Consider the following 16,150-nt stretch of genomic DNA (forward strand, 5'->3'; position numbering starts at 1 on the left):
GAGAAAGTTCTAGATTGATGCCCAGCAAGCAGAATTCATAAATAATAGTCATTGCAGAGCAGCGGCATCTCGGAGCTTACTTTCATTTAGCGCCAATAATTTCACTCATCATCAATCTGGTCTTGGATATTTGAATAGATGCAGTATTTTTTAATTTTTTTTAGGATGACTATCTCTTTTATCCTTTTCGACTCATGTCATGGCTAATAAAAGGCTCGTGACATTTGTTTGAAGTGGAGATCCGATCCAATCTTTGACATCAGCGCTCCGATCTCACCCAAAATAATAAAAAAATAATAATAATAAATTGTCAGATCAATTTTTCTCATACCTCTTGTTGCTAATATCGCCTGATCAAGCCTTTTCTAAAACTACATACTTCAAAATAAGTCAAGTACGTATGATTATTGCTGATGTCGGATCTGGCCAAAACTCAAAACGACTTCAATAAATACCGGTTGTAAGGATTGAAAGTGGAAAATTTCAATCTTAACATTTCTGTTATACATCAACAGATAATTTTAAGCAATATTTTAGAATTAAAAAAAACCACACAACTAATGTAAAAATGTAGCAAATCCACGGCTAAGCAACCTATAGGCTACCGTGTAAGAGGTTATGAAAATCTGAACTGTGTATACCGTAATTCCTGGCCTGCAGAGCGCACCTGGTCATAAGCCTCACCCAGTACATTTGTAAAGGAAATATTTTCATAATAATAATAATTTGGTACATACATATGCTGCAGCTGTGTAAAAGCCGCAAGTGCCCACATTGAAACACGAGATATTTACAAAGAAAGACGGTACACAGAGAGTTTAATCCTAGCGCCTCCCTAACGCTAATGCTAGTGCCGCGCTAACGCTAGCGCCGACGCGCTAACAGGGGCGGTTTAAAAAAAAAAAAAAAAACATCCCGGTAAAAATCACTGAGACACGGCAGTAACACGCTAGCGCAGCGCTAACAGGGCCGGACCGGTAAAAGTCACGTCCTCGGCACATATATTCCACGGGTCTCACTCGTACCTTTTCCGCTCAAGTGCCCCTTGCAGCCATTAGGGGAAAAAATGCACAAATTAGCCTCATCACCGCATAAACCAATCGGTGGCTGGTTGAAAAAAGACGCGGCTTAAGGCTGGAAATTACGATAAATTTAATCAAATGTCATTCTTGGGCAGATATTATTTAGAATTGGTAGAAATAGGATGAATGTTTGGTTTTGTTTTGGCATCTATGAGACCACTGCTCTTGCAAATGTAGTATTGAAGTCCAAATTTTAGTATCCCGACAATACTACTTGGTATCCTACTGCGGCCTCATCGCAATTGATTTTTGTGTATCCTCAGGGGTCAGGAAAGCGCCGGGGTCGTCACAAGCGACGGAGCCAGTCCACCGACATACACAACGCTCAAAGTAACGCAAAATCCCCGCCAGACTACATCAAAATTCAGCAAGCTGCTGTTGATGATTGCACGTGATTCCTTTTCAGGGCATGGGCTTGGTGAGCACGGCTTTCTCCCCCGACGCGCTCCTCAAGCTGCGCTACGGCAACCTGGGCATCTGCCACACGCGCTACTCCACCACTGGCATGTCGGAGCTGCAGAACTGCCAACCCTTCGTGGTGGACACGCTGCACGGACAAATAGCGGTGGCGCACAACGGAGAGCTGGTCAACGCGCACGCCCTGCGGAAAAAGGCGAGTCATCGACGTGGGGCCTAACAGTGGTTTGAATCAAGTACTTTATATCGCATAAAAACAGGAGTCAAAAATATACGTGAATAAATGTACACAATCCGTGCCAGAAAACGCTTCAAAAAGTGAATTGTTCGAAAACCAAATCGATGTTTCTCATTACAATGAATGGAAAAAGAAATGATGCGTTCCAAGCCTAAAACAATTGGGATTTTTAAAGCATTTTTTTTTTAGCTTTTCCTGATAATAAACTGTGTGTCTTTCTTTCGGCTTGTCCCTTTCGGGGTCGCCACAGCGTGTCATCTCAGACGAACGCACATATGTTTGGCACAATTTTTACGCCGGATGCCCTTCCTGACGCAACCCTTCTCAGGGAGTGGAACCCACAACCCCTGGTTTTCCAAACCAGTGCTCTTACCACTGAGCTATGGGGCCTCCTTTTCCTGATAATAAACTACATAGTAAAAATACATGTATAGTTTAAATACTTTATATAATAAAATAATTTAAGAAATTTATTTTTTTTTTTTTTTTTTGCTTAAAATGTGTGCTTTAGTAGTAGAGTACGGTCAGAATTTAAGGTAACAAAAGAGCCGACATTTTACAGGGGAAAAGAAATCACGATTCAAGAAAAAAAGAGAATTATGAGAAAAATTGTCTGGAAAAAAAATTATATGGAAAATCATTTAAACCCCAAAAATATTTTGAGGAACTTTCTTATATTTTGAGGAGTAACTCTTAATTTAACAAGGTTAAAAAAAAAAAAAAGTCCCAGTTTATTTTAAAAATTTCTTTTGAGGAAAACTAACATTTTTAAAGCAAAAGTCATATTTCAACTACATACTGTAAGTCAATTTATGGAAAGGCACTTTCTTGTACACTACATTTTAGGAGTCATAATTTAATAAAAGTCAATTTCATAAACTAAAATTTTATAAGGAATAAGAAGGGAATGGCGAACACTTCAAGTTTTTACTTCACGAGGAAAACCGAGGATCATTTTATGAGGATTAATATTCCAAAAGTAAATATGGTTCCACTTCAGCTTGGCTCGTGGCGTGTACGGCGAAATTTTCGTTCAATAGGCAAATACAAAGAAACTTAATTATGGTAATTTCCAGCCTACAAGCCTTCACTTTTTTCACACACTTTCAACCCTGCGGTTTATGCGGTGATGCGGCTAATTTGTGCATTTTTTTTTTCTAACGGCCGGAAGGGGGCACTTGAGCGGAAAAGGTAAGAGTGAGACCGGTGGAATATGCGTGCCGAGGAAGTGACTTTTACTGGTCCGGCCCTGTTAGCGCTGCGCTAGCGTGTAACTGCCGTGTCTCAGGGATTTTTACCGTTTTTTTTTTTTTTTTTTACCAGCCCTATTAGCATAGCGTTAGCATGGCGCTAGCGTTAGCATTAGTGCAGCGGTGTTATGTTAGCCCGGCAGAGGGAGAACATGCAAACTCCACACAGTCGGGGCTGGGATGGAACCCGGGACCTCAGAACTGTGATGCCAACGCTTTCCATCTGATCCATGGATTATACTTTAAAAAAAAAAAAAAAAGTGATGGAAAATATCCAGACCTGCATCAAAGTTTAACCAGGACATTTTCCACAAATAGCAAAAATGTTCGTTGTGCGTCCGCGCAGGTGATGCGTCACGGCGTTGGTCTTTCCACCAGCTCGGACAGCGAACTCATCACCCAGCTGCTGGCCTTCACTCCGCCCTTGGAGGAGCAGGACTCGCCCAACTGGGTGGCCAGGTTGGCGCCAGCGCCGTTACCGCTGTACTTTTTTTTGTTTGTTTGTTTTTTTTCCCGCCGCCCGACGAGTAAATCGTCTTCTCGTCGTCTTTTTTTTTTTTTTTTTTTTGTAGGATTAAAAATCTGATGACGGAGACGCCGACGTCGTACTCGCTGCTGGTGATGTTCAAAGACGTCATTTACGCCGTGCGGGACCCCTACGGGAACCGACCCCTGTGCATCGGGCGTGTGGTCCCCATCTCCAAACTGCACAATTTGGGTAACATCCCGAGCGAACCGTGATTGATTTTTGCATTTTCATAAATAGAAACACTTTTGTAAAATGAAGACAAAACAAAATATTTGTTGCACTTACTTCAAAAGCGGACAAATCTATGGATGTTGCTCTGTGGTCAAAAGAATAGAAACGGGTGACAGCCCGTAAGTCTTTTGGCGATCACCTTGATGGGTTCTCAGGTGGCGGCGAGGCGGACACCGAAGGCTGGGTCGTGTCCTCCGAGTCCTGCAGCTTCCAGTCCATCGGCGCCAAGTACGTCCTCACAGATTGGGACGCGTTTGCCCCTTCTGACGGTTTCTTTCCGTTTTTGCCCGTGACGCTCAGGTATCACAGGGAGGTCCTCCCGGGAGAGATAGTCCAGATATCCCGACACGGAGTCAAGTCTTTGAGCGTGGTGCCCCGTCGCCAGGGGGATCTCCCTGCCTTCTGCATCTTTGAATACGTTTACTTTGCCAGACCCGACTCCATTTTCGAAGGTTAGTGCGTACGCTGTTCTGCGATGGCACCTTTTGCACCTACTGTGGCCATGTTGGGCCAATTAAAGTTATTGTCCCGTAATTTCCGGCCTACAAGACGCGACTTTTTTCCCCCCCACACGCTTTCAACCCTGCGGTTTATGCGGCGATGCGGCTAATTTGTGCTTTTTTTTCCTCACGGCCGCTAGGGGGCACTCGAGCGGAAAAGGTAAGAATGAGACCGGTGGAATATATGTGCCGAGGAAGTGACTTTTACCCGCCCTGTTAGCGCCGTGCTAGCATGTCGCTGCTGTGTTACCGGGATGTCTCAGTTATATTTACTGGCCTTGTTAGCATTATCGCTAACGTTAAACTCTTTCTGTGTACCGTCTTTCTTTGTAAATATCTCGTGTTTCAACGTGGACACTTGCGGCTTTTACACAGCTGCGGCGTATGTATGTACCAAATGGTATTTCCTTTACAAATGTACTCGGTGAGGCTCGTAACCAGGTGCGCTCTTAGGCTGGAAATGACAGTAATTCCTTTGTTACTGGAGCGAATTGTACAGTAAAATTTGTTGCATTCTACCTGCGACATATTTTCTACCAGGTGATATCATTTACCAGTTTTTGGGGGGTCAATATGGAAATATCATGTAATATTGTTAGTTTGTGAGTGAGGCATTTAATGGATTATTTCATTATACACCAATGGAGGAAATAAATGAGCGCTTCTGATTTTGAATAAGTGGAGATGCCCTCTGCTGTTTGGAGAACTGCACAGAGTCCTTTTCTGCCGGATGTACAAAGACGATAATTGTTTCTGTATTTATTTGGCTTAAACCTGTGGGAAAAAAAAAATAAAATACATATGAGCACTAGGTGGTGGCTGTGAACTCGATCCACTTCACAACAAGCAGCAGTTTGGCAAATAGCGGCCATTTTTGCTCTTGAGAGGCTAACATGCTTTTTAATACCGCTCCCCATTGACGAACTGTCAAACTAAACATAAAATGAAGAGAATTACATGCAGTGCTGCATTTAAAACAACTGCATAGCTTTCTCTGTGTTTAGTTCGCTTAGCTTAATGCTACCAAACAATGCAAAACTAAGTTAATTTGGAAACATCGAACTGCAAATATCCAGAGGTCCATCCACTGTTATGTTGTTATTCTTTTTCTAATGTATAATATCGCAGAGTACTATTTTTCTTATTACCATAATTTCCGGCCTACAGAGCGGACTTGATTATAAGCCTCACCCAGTACATTTGTAAAGGAAATACCAATACTTGTGTAAAAGCTGCAAGAGCCCACGTTGAAACACGAGTAATTTACAAAGACGGTACACAGATTTTCAGTTTTAACGCCTTATCTGAGCTTAACATAGCAACAACACGGTAGCAGGAACACGGCTAGTTTAAAAACATAAAGGTAAAGAAAAAAACAGCCCCGGCAGCTACACAGAGCCGGTTGTGGTAAAAAAAAAAAAAAAAAAACAACTTGCCTAAATCACTGAGACGCAGCAGCAACACGTTAGCACGACGCTAACGCTAGTGCAGCGCTTACAGGGCCAGTTAAAAAATAAACATACTGGTAAAAATCACTGAGACACAGCAAAACGCTAGCACAGCGCTAATCCTTCCACAGCGGTAACAGAACTGGTTAAAAAAAATTACCACATAAGCCACAGGGTTGAACGCATATAAAAAAAAAAAGTTGCGGTTTGTAGGCCAGAAATTACGGTAAAACATTTTTTTGGGGCATCGGGAGAATGGAACAGATTAATGGAATTTTTTTTCATTTCAATGGGGAAGGATTATTTGAGATAAGAGTGCATTGAGTAACAATTGTGGTTATGGAACTAATTGAATTTGTATATATGTGTGTGTGTGTGTGGGGGGGGGGTTCTTTTGGGAGAAAAAATGAAAATACATTATTTTATGCTAATGATATGAACTGATGGGGGGGGGGGGGGGGAACTATGCAGTGAAAGAACCACAACATTTTGTCTGCACATTGTTAATGATAGTAAAATGAAACAAGTGGGAAGAGTCATCATGGCGGACGCAGCGTGATAAGATATTCATTTATGAAACAGGACAAATGGTCTATACTGTCAGACAGCGCTGCGGGCGACAGTTGGCCATCGAGGCGCCCACCAACGCGGACGTGGTGAGCACCGTACCGGAGTCTGCCACGCCCGCCGCACTGGGTTATGCCCAGCAGGTCTGGACTAAGGACAAATTTGCAACAAAAGCCCCAAAATGTCCTCCTCGGCTTTAAAGCGAGCTTCTCTTCTCACAGTCTGGCCTGCCCTACATTGAAGTTTTATGCAAGAACCGCTACGTCGGGAGAACCTTCATCCAGCCCAACACCCGCCTGAGGCAGTTGGGCGTCGCCAAGAAGTTCGGCGCCTTGACGGACAACTTCGCCGGCAAGCGGGTGGTGCTGATCGATGACTCCATCGTCAGGGGCAACACCATCTCACCCATCATTAAACTACTGAAGGAGGCGGGGGCGACCGAGGTTTGTTCTGCTCTTTCTTCACCATTACCACACCGTGACAAAATCAAATCTAGACTAAGTACCGTAATTTCCGACCTACAAGCCGCGACTTTTTTCACACGCTTTCAAACCTGCGGTTTAGGCGGTGATGTGGTTAATTTGTGCATTTTTTTTCCTAACCGCCGCGAGGGGGAACTCGAGCGGAAAAGGTAAGAATGGGACCGGTGGAATATATGTGCCGAGGAAGTGACTTTTACCGGCTTTGTTAGACGCTGTGCTAGCGTGTTTCTGCTGAGTTACTGGCGTGTTACCGTTAGCGCGGCGCTAGCATTAAACTCTTTCTGTGTACTGTCATTCTTTGTAAATATCTCGTGTCTCAATGTGGGCACTTGCGGGTTTTACACAGGTGCGGCGTATGTATGTACCAAATGGTATTTCCTTTACAAATGTACTCGGTGAGGCTTGTATCCAGGTGCACTCTATAGGCCGGGAATTACAGTATTTTTATGTTTATTTGTTTCGTTTCTCATCAGTCTCTGCTCAGCTATGACACCAAATTGGTAAAGTTCCTTTAAAAAAATAATAATAATAATCAATTTTTTTATGACAATACCAGTTTAAGTTTACTGTGAAACTAAACCAAACAAAAATTAGTACACGTTTTGTATCTAAAACAGCCACAAACTCTGCTTTAGGGAAATGGCCACTAGCTTAATGCTAACACATGCCATTGACAAGCTAACATATTGCGTCAGTCACACATTTATGATCACTAAAGGTGGAGCAACACATGTAGAGGGATACAGAAAACAGCAATACTTGTAAGTACATATTCTTTATCCTCTGCACACAAAAACTATCAGTAATATACTTTTTATACTACCCCCTAGTGGCCAATGTGCACATAGTAGCACAAAGAGGGGTTGCGCTGGATTCATAGCATTTACGTTCATTTCAATGGCGAAAGATATTTTGGAACATTCCCCACACCACTCCCGATGTCCGATGATTTGAAGGCGGGATTACATATTTGGCCCTGAACGCGTCTCGTCTCTGCCAGGTCCACATCAGAGTGGCTTCTCCTCCCATCAAGTTCCCCTGTTACATGGGAATCAACATTCCCACCAAAGAGGAACTCATTGCCAACAAGCCGGAGTTCCAAGACATCGCCGGTTACATCGGTGAGCGCCCGTGTGCCCGCTTTGCGTTTTGTTCCCCCCCCCTCCCTCCAACCGTTGCCGTGTTGCGTTCAGGCGCCGACAGCGTGCAGTACCTGACCGTCGAAGGGCTGGTGACGGCGGTCCAGAAGGGAATCGCCTCCCTGCAGGGCGGCGAGGTGATCGACTCCACTTACAAGTCGGGCGGGAGGGTCGGGCACTGCACCGCGTGTCTGACCGGCCAGTACCCGGTGGAACTGGAGTGGTAAACGGGTCGGCGAGTACCGGTTACAGTCGACACTCCATCCCGCAGTTCCAACTTTATCCTTGTTACACGGCGGCAGCAGCTGAGTCCTTCTACTGACCTCTAGTGGCGCGATTAATCTTTTTGCGTTTTGTAAATATACCATAAGAACATTTTACTTTGTCGTTTTATATGACCAGAATTTCATTTATTATGCATTAAAAAAAAAAAAAAAAAAACACCAACCAGTGACCAAAGATATTTTTTTTTTTGGTACAAAATTGCACAACGGTGTACAATATCCCGGTGGTCCCGAATATGATAGATTAACATATCATTTTGTTACACATTGAACAATTAAACAGACTGAATTCTTCTTGAAGCCTAAAAGTTGGATTTTTACATTTCACTCCTTTTATTTCAACTAACTTGTTACTAACGCTACAAAAATACACACAAATACATTACACATGACTCTTCCCCTTGAGCGATCTGGCACACGGAGTCACCAATAGCTGTTGATGTGGGGGGGGGGGGGGAAGAAAACAACTGATTTTAGTGTAAGAATTACTTGACACACACCCCCCCCCCCCAACCCATGTTTGAATTATTATTCGTGCTTTATACATTTCAGGAGAACAACTTTCACTTTTATGCCAAAGAGTCAGGTTGGCGGTACGTAAATGCCACAACATGCAAGAGAAATGCATATTTGCCAATTTTTTAAGCCAGAGCCCTCGGTTCGATTACAAGCCAAGTCAAATGAACACACCCACTCACTTCTAAAGACTAGAATGATATTACTCGTGATCTTTCCAAGTAAAAAAGTACTCACCCTGCTTTACGTGCTCAGTACGATTCCACTATTTCACCCTGTTGGATTTCAATATGAAGTTTGTGATGCGTCAAAATTTTTTTTTGCGTCCATCACCAACGTTTCGCTCTAATTCTGACATTGCGTCCTGCTCAGTCCAAAATCTTAAATCCCTGTTCATATCCTTGGGTGAAATAGTTGAGACCTCTCTGTAGAACTCTCTAATACCGTAATATTATCTGGAATACGCGATACAGAATCGCCTTCAAACACGTTATGTTCAATCGCCAATTTGAAAGCTTGTGGGACATGGCTAAGGGGGCGGAGCTTACGATCGCCATCAGAAAGATCTGTTCAGTTACCTTAGTAGCTTGCGGACATATTTTCCTCTCCTGGAATTCCTGTTAAGCAGAAATGAAGACATGAATTAAATCGGTGAAAGAGTTCCCAGGTGTTGACATGACAACTTATGCCAATGTGAAAATGTTAATTTCTAACTAAGGATTAATATTTTACACATTATTTCTATAGATCTCTACAAGTGTTCACGTTTTCATATGATCAACACTAAAAAAAAAAAAAATCCAAGGAAATAGTTTCCTACCACTGGTAAGTTATTTTTAGAACAGATCTGCGGACCACTCGGGGTCCCGTTTGGGCTACCCTGTGGCCGTGGGCCCCATGTCGATGACCATGTCTCTCAATCCTCAATAAGTGTAGTGTGAATGTTTGTCTATGTACCCTGTGACTGACCGGAAACCAGTCCAGGATGTAGCCCACCTCTCAACTGAGAGCAGTCGAGGATCAACTATTGATGTTCTCAAAACAAATTGAACCCGATTAACGCAGAATTACATAAAGGACGTTTACCGAGTAGGTAGTCCTCTTCCAACTGCGGTCGACTGTTGAAACTTCGAACCGCGCTGTCCTCGAAGACTCCACCCCGAGGAGCCTCTCGGTCACGGTAACAGAGACGGCGTCTGAGCACTTCGTTTCTGTGCCGCTTGGACCCTGGAGAGTAGGGACTCCAGCGCTTGGAATGGAACAGGTTCTCCCACTCCGAATCTCGGTGGCGCTTCTTCAGCCTTAAGCGGTGGGGAGACAATGCCAGTGCCGCCAGCGATTGGGAGGAATGTCGTCGATGGCCATGGGCGCTCCCGGCGCACGTTCGGCAGGGGGGCCCGTTGAAGGCTTCGCTTTGGCAAACAAACTTGTGGTATTGCCTAACATAATCGTCATCCAGGTCCTTTTCTGAGTAAGTTAAGCAGCTCGATGTATGGGAAGAGTCAGTTGAGTTGTGCCGCCAGAGGTGATCGCGGCCGTTTAAAGAGGAGACCGAGCTGGACTTGGGGTCGCGTATCTGGTGCGTAAGTGGGTTTCGTAGAGGGGGAGGTCGGGACGTGACGCAGTAGAGCACATGAGCGGAGCTGGTGCTTTGAGAGTAGGGCTGAGGAGATCTCGTGAGGCCTTCCCAGATCACAACCCCTTCTTTTATGGGTCCATGCTTTACTGGTAAAACATCAAGGTCAGATCGCTCTTTAAATTGGGTGCTTCCAGAAGCATTGCAGGCGGAGGAAAAACATTTTTTTGGACTTATGGACAAGTCTGAATGGGGATAAGATGACAGCAAAGGACTGAGGACACACGAGGATGGCTGCTTCTGCTCTTGACCAGGAGTATTATAAAGTGTTTTGAACCTCAGGGACCAATCCTTCGAGGGATCGAAAGACTGCGAAGGACTAAGCATCCACCAGGATGGCTGCTTCTGTTCTTGAGCAACAGAGATTGCAAGCCTTTTAGACCTCAGAGACAAGTCTCTGGAAGGACTAGAAGACTGTGAAGAACTGAGGACACACGAGGATGGCTGCTTCTGCTCTTGACCAGGAGTATTATAAAGTCTTTTGGACCTCAGGGACTGATCCTTGGAAGGACTAAAAGACTGCGAAGGACTGAGCATGCACAAGGATGGCTGGTTCTGCTCTTGAGCAACAGAAAGTGCAAGCCTTTTAGACCTCAGAAACAAGTCTCCAGAGAGACTAGAAGATTGCGGAGGACCGAGGACACACGAGGATGGCTGCTTCTCCTCTTGAGCAGCGGAGAGTGCAAGCCTTTTATACTTAAGAGACAAGCCTTTGGAGGGACTAGAAGACTGCGAAGGACTGAGGACGCACGAGGATGGCTGCTTCTGCTCTTGAGCAGCAACATTAGAAATTCTTATGGACCTCAGGGACTGATCCTCAGAGGGACCAAAATACTGCGAAGGACTGAGCAGCCACAAGGAACTTTTAGACCTCAAAGACAAGTCTGCGGAGGGACTAGAGGGCTGTGAAGGACTGATAACCCTTGAAGTAGGGGAAGTAGTGCTAGAAAGACTTTTGGTATTCAAGGACTGGATAGAGGATGAACCGGAAGACCGCGAAGGACTGAGGACCCAAGAGGATGGCTGCCCTGTAGTAGCAGAGAGAGAAACCTCCTTGGATATTAGGGGCAGGCCCAAGGATGGTCTCAAAGAGGAACCAGGAGACTGTAAAGGACTAAGTCTACATGAAGACTGCTGATTATTTCTGTCAACACTGAGAAAAAGCTTTCTGGCGCTTCGGGGCCGGTCCAAAGACACTCCTGAAGAACCATCAGAAGACTGCGAAGGACTTAAGAAGCATGAGGATGGCTGCTCTCCCATAAGTTTTCTGGATTCTAGCAACATGTCTGAGGAAACTTCAGAAGGGGGGCGTTCTCCCACGATGAAGGTCTCGTTTGGTTTGCTTTTAGGTTTTGGAGACGCAAGGACCAGAACGTTCTGATCCCTCAAAGGGAAGCGCTGCCAGCTGCTACAATTGGATCCGGGATTCACAGTCCCTTTCTTGCTCGCGGTTTGTCTGTCGTCCCCGACCGAGGTTTGGATGTGGTTGCCTCTGCTGGGCTGCCGTCGCAACTTGCGGTACTTGTGGCGCACGCCGTCCGCCACATTAGTGACGTGCCACCAGTGACTGGCCCGTCCGATTCGCTCGAGCATGCCGGGGTAGAGCTCGAACAAAGTGCTGCCTTGACTCCTCATGCTCATCTCCAGCTCCTCATCCTGGTCCTCGGGCAGGACGTCAGTCTCAAATAAATTTCTCTGAGTGCCGTCGAGCGGACTTTGCTGGGGATGCGCAATTGACGCTCCTGTAGGGGTCGCAAAATGGAGAAAAGACCAAACTTTGAAATTATACATACTGAACTTTTTTTTTTTGTTAAAACAGTTCCCGCTTCCCACAATGAATTTTTCAGCACCATCGTCGCGATGAGCTCACATCGCAAGGTTCTGGAAAAGAACTCTGGTACCCAACATGCATTGCGAGCATCATTTCACAATCATAATGTGACTCGTTTTACCGATAGCAAAAATATTGTCCACAGGCAAAATGTTCCTTGTGTCAACCTCTGCTGTAGTTAACTATAAAACTGTCACATAAAAAAAAATCCCATCAGCTGCCGAAGTTTTTATTAATGTTAAATCCACATCCTGTTTAATTACACGTGTACTTATCTTCATGTATGTTAATTATAATGACGACGGCAAACAATTTCACACTTTCATTTCATGTCCAGTACAGATCTTCAGAATGCAATGACCGGAATCTAACACTCCCCCCGCTGTCTTTTCGTGCGCAATCAAGAGTCTTCAATACATCTAAAAGGGATGGTGAATACTTCAAACTGCTTTTTGTATCTAACCCAGGTACTTGTAACCTGCGTTACAGGTCAAAAGCCTAATTACTAAACAAAACGGCTCAACAAATACCCGCCAAAATAATAAAAATCTTGCTACTATTTTGGGTTTCTGGAAGGTATTATCTGGCTTTACATGATTTCCTATGGGAAATATGGCTTTGGTTTTTGTACTATTTGGTTGAAGTCAGACATTCTGGAACACATTTTTCTCAAATACAATTTTCACAAAACGTTCAAATGAGTCAACTTCACATCTATTTCTATCCTATCAAGTCGCTTCTTCTTTCGGCTTGTCCCGTTAGGGGTCGCCACAGCGTGTCATCTTTTTCCATCTCAGCCTATCTCGTGCAACTTCCTCTCTAAGTCACCCACTGTCCTCATGTCCTCCCCCACAACATCCGTCGACCTTTTCTTTGGTCTTCCTCTCCCTCTTTTGCCCGGCAGCTCCATCCTCAGCACCCTTCTACCAACATACTCACTCTCTCTCGCCTCTGGACATGTCCAAACCATCGATGTTTGCTCTCGCTAACCTTGTCTCCAAAAAAATCCAACTTTGGCCGTCCCTCTAATGAGCTCATTTCTAATCCTGCTCACTCCGAACGAGAACCTCAACATCTTCATTTCTGCTACCTCCAGTTCTGCTTCCTGTTGTCGCTTCAGTGCCTCCATCTCTAATCCATACATCATGGCCGGCCTCACCACTGTTTTGTAAACTTTGCCATTCATCCTGGCAGAGACTCTTCTGTCACATAACACACCAGACACCTTCCGCCAACTGTTCCACCCCGCTTGGTCCCGTTTCTTCACTTCCTTGGCACACTCTCCATTGCTCTGGATTGTTGACCCCAAGTATTTGAAGTCGTCCACCCTGGCCATCTCTTCTCCCTGTAGCCTCACTCTTCCCCCTCCACTTTTCTCATTCACGCACATATACTCTGTTTTACTTCGGCTAATCTTCATTCCTCTCCTTTCCGGTGCGTGCCTCCATCTTTCTAATTGTTCCTCCACCTGCTCCCTCCAGATCACAATATCATCTGCGAACGTCATGATCCCAAAGTGGATTCCAGTCTAACCTCATCTGTCAGCCTATCCATTACTACCGCAAACAGGAAGGAGGCTCAGAGTCTGTCTCGCTTCTTTCCAAAAGGCCACACAACATTCTTCCTTTCCCAACTGTCAAGTCACGGCGAGGTTTTAAATTGCTGCTCTTACCATTGTCATCATCATCATCACCATCGGTGAACATCCAGGAAGAAACAGTTTCATCTCTGCCATCTTGCTCGGTCTGGTCCAGCTGTTGGATAGAGAAAAACCATCCACGCAAGATACAAAACATCCTTGCATTAGAAAACTCTTTCTGTATCATTTGTCGCTGACTATGCTGTTTTCTACTGCAGGCTATGAAAAAAAAAAAAAAAAAAAAAAAATCAGGCCCGATATTTATTTTTTTCTGATTCTAACCATGCATGCTCAGAATTTTGCTCTATTTTGACTTGAGACTTTACCCCCCCCTACTAGGAAAGATACTGATTAATGGTCAAGGAGATTATTATTATTTTTTTTAATCTTACACAATGCACACGTTTGCTTTAAAATTATAGCAAAAAGTCTTACTTGTTGTTTTAAGTTAAAAAAAAAAAAATGGTGCATGGCGTTCCAAAGGGTGAGCCTCATTGCTTATAAAGTTAATTGGAAATTTAAATACAATACATAAAAATTTTTTTTCTGAAGTTTAGCTAGTTTTAAATGGACTTCGTATTGGCCATCAACTGGAGAAAAACTAAAAAAATACCGATATGCGTCTCAATATGTGATTTTTCTTTAATCTCGGGTAGTATCTATGTGGCATGGTTTCTTGCTTTTGCTAGTGGAAAAGAAACAATAGCAAGAAAAAAAGTGGACATACCTGTGCAGTCAAGGAAGAATTGTGTGCTGTGGGTGTTGGGGGGCAGAAATAGTAACTACAAATGAATAAAACATGTCTCCAAACCCGTGGAACCTTTTGTACGTGATTGACACTTACACTGGAATAGGTCATCTCTTGAATCCAACAAGCTCTGAGGAGAGATTCAGCACATACATACATATATATATATATATATATATTATATATATATAAAATTTCATTCAATGGATAGGTTTCCAATTCCACCATCTTGTGTGTCACCACCACCCTTAGACCAATCGGATAAATTAACGGCAGAAAAAAAAACTTCACGCTTCACCTATTCCCTGTGTCCTTTGACCTCTATGACACAAAAGATGGCGTAATTGGAAACCTATCCATTGTGTGGGCATATGCGCTTCTAACACTAAAGTTTGGGATATTTTCGACTTCCGGTTGACATTTCGGGATGAACCTAAAATGGACAACAATTTATACAGCGGGTGGGGTGGGGGGGGGGTGTTTCTTTTGACCTCTGGTTTTGAACACACATGTCCTACTTTTGAGAAAATCTAGTTTGAACCCTCGTGATGGCAAAGGTACCATTGGCCAGTTGTTCTATTTCATTTTGGTCTCATAATGTGTTTAAAAATAAAGTGAACACCATGATGAAGAGCACCATTACTAATGGAAACCGGAAATGGAGTGCTCCTTAAAAATCTGATGTAATTTTTGTTGTGCTTGACAACAGGAAATTGTACAAGAACCTGAATCAAAGGATTAGAGGTCAAATTAAGTTCACTTTGGATAATGATATTATTTTTGTGGGCGTCGGGGGAGACTCGCTTGTCCTAAAATGTCAACCGGAAGTCCAAAAGCACAACTTTGTACCAGTAGTGGATTTTAACCCAAGTAGAGTCAGACGAAAACAAATGTACTTTTTGCACCTTTGATTTCATCTCCCGAAACTGCTTTTTCGTCAGCAACATGTAGTGTGCGAGTTCTTTGAGGGGAAAACAAAAAATAAAGCAGACAAAACACTGTCAAGAACATGCTAATCGGGAGCCTCGGCGCTAAACACGAAGAATATGCAACCGCTTACCGTCTCCGCTGGTGATATTGAGGTCCACATCCATCGTCTCGTCTAAACATGCCATAAAGCTGTACTATTTTTGATGGAGATTAAAATAATACACTTTCAATATGTTGATTTGTCAAGTCGGACACTTTTTTTTAAAAAAAGGAAACTCGCTTCTCATCAAGGAGTTGGAATACGCACCTTGTCGATAATTCGACGCAACGATCGTTTGTATCGGAGGTCGTTCAAGGTCAGTTGTTGTTTCATTTGAGCTTCCATTAAAACGAATGAAAAGTGGCAACTGAGCTAAAAGAGTTTGTTTAAAAAAATGGCTAAGCCGCTGTTTGGTTCAAAACTTGGCCGTTATCAGTGCGCGAACGGTGATTGGACGAGGGGATCATGTGGTGCGTTCAAGTCAACCAAGACCTAAAAACAGAGAGGAGAAAATTCCGGATGCAGCGTGGAATAAACACACATGTAACCCATTATCTTTTCCTGCGTAATGATTAATTAATGAATTCATGAAAATAAGAGGTATAAATGTTCATGTTCATTCGGTGTAATCATCGCAAGATAT

The 16,150-nt window shown here is 43.8% G+C and overlaps 2 protein-coding genes across 2 annotated transcripts; one reads left to right on the plus strand and one right to left on the minus strand.

Annotated features, from left to right (window-relative positions):
* The first annotated feature begins 1,491 nt into the window (after positions 1 to 1,491).
* Positions 1,492 to 8,110, plus strand: ppat (phosphoribosyl pyrophosphate amidotransferase). The gene is made up of 9 exons (XM_061825134.1): positions 1,492 to 1,695; positions 3,334 to 3,446; positions 3,560 to 3,705; positions 3,903 to 3,975; positions 4,048 to 4,199; positions 6,278 to 6,405; positions 6,484 to 6,705; positions 7,745 to 7,865; positions 7,938 to 8,110. Exons 1-9 carry the CDS (start codon positions 1,492 to 1,494, stop codon positions 8,108 to 8,110), a joined length of 1,332 nt encoding a protein of 443 aa, XP_061681118.1.
* A 366-nt stretch (positions 8,111 to 8,476) lies between these two features.
* Positions 8,477 to 15,967, minus strand: si:dkeyp-117h8.4 (uncharacterized protein LOC572032 homolog). Its single transcript, XM_061824433.1, has 9 exons — positions 15,775 to 15,967; positions 15,598 to 15,661; positions 15,443 to 15,498; positions 14,634 to 14,667; positions 14,517 to 14,542; positions 13,823 to 13,904; positions 9,770 to 12,061; positions 9,262 to 9,300; positions 8,477 to 8,600 (listed from the first exon to the last, which is right to left on the minus strand). The coding sequence occupies exons 1-8, from the start codon at positions 15,850 to 15,852 to the stop codon at positions 9,263 to 9,265; spliced, it is 2,670 nt and encodes an 889-aa protein (XP_061680417.1). The 5' UTR covers positions 15,853 to 15,967; the 3' UTR covers positions 8,477 to 8,600; position 9,262.
* Positions 15,968 to 16,150: the final 183 nt, after the last annotated feature.

This window comes from Syngnathoides biaculeatus, chromosome 7, assembly GCF_019802595.1.
Source record: "Syngnathoides biaculeatus isolate LvHL_M chromosome 7, ASM1980259v1, whole genome shotgun sequence".
In the NCBI taxonomy this organism is placed as follows: domain Eukaryota; kingdom Metazoa; phylum Chordata; class Actinopteri; order Syngnathiformes; family Syngnathidae; genus Syngnathoides; species Syngnathoides biaculeatus.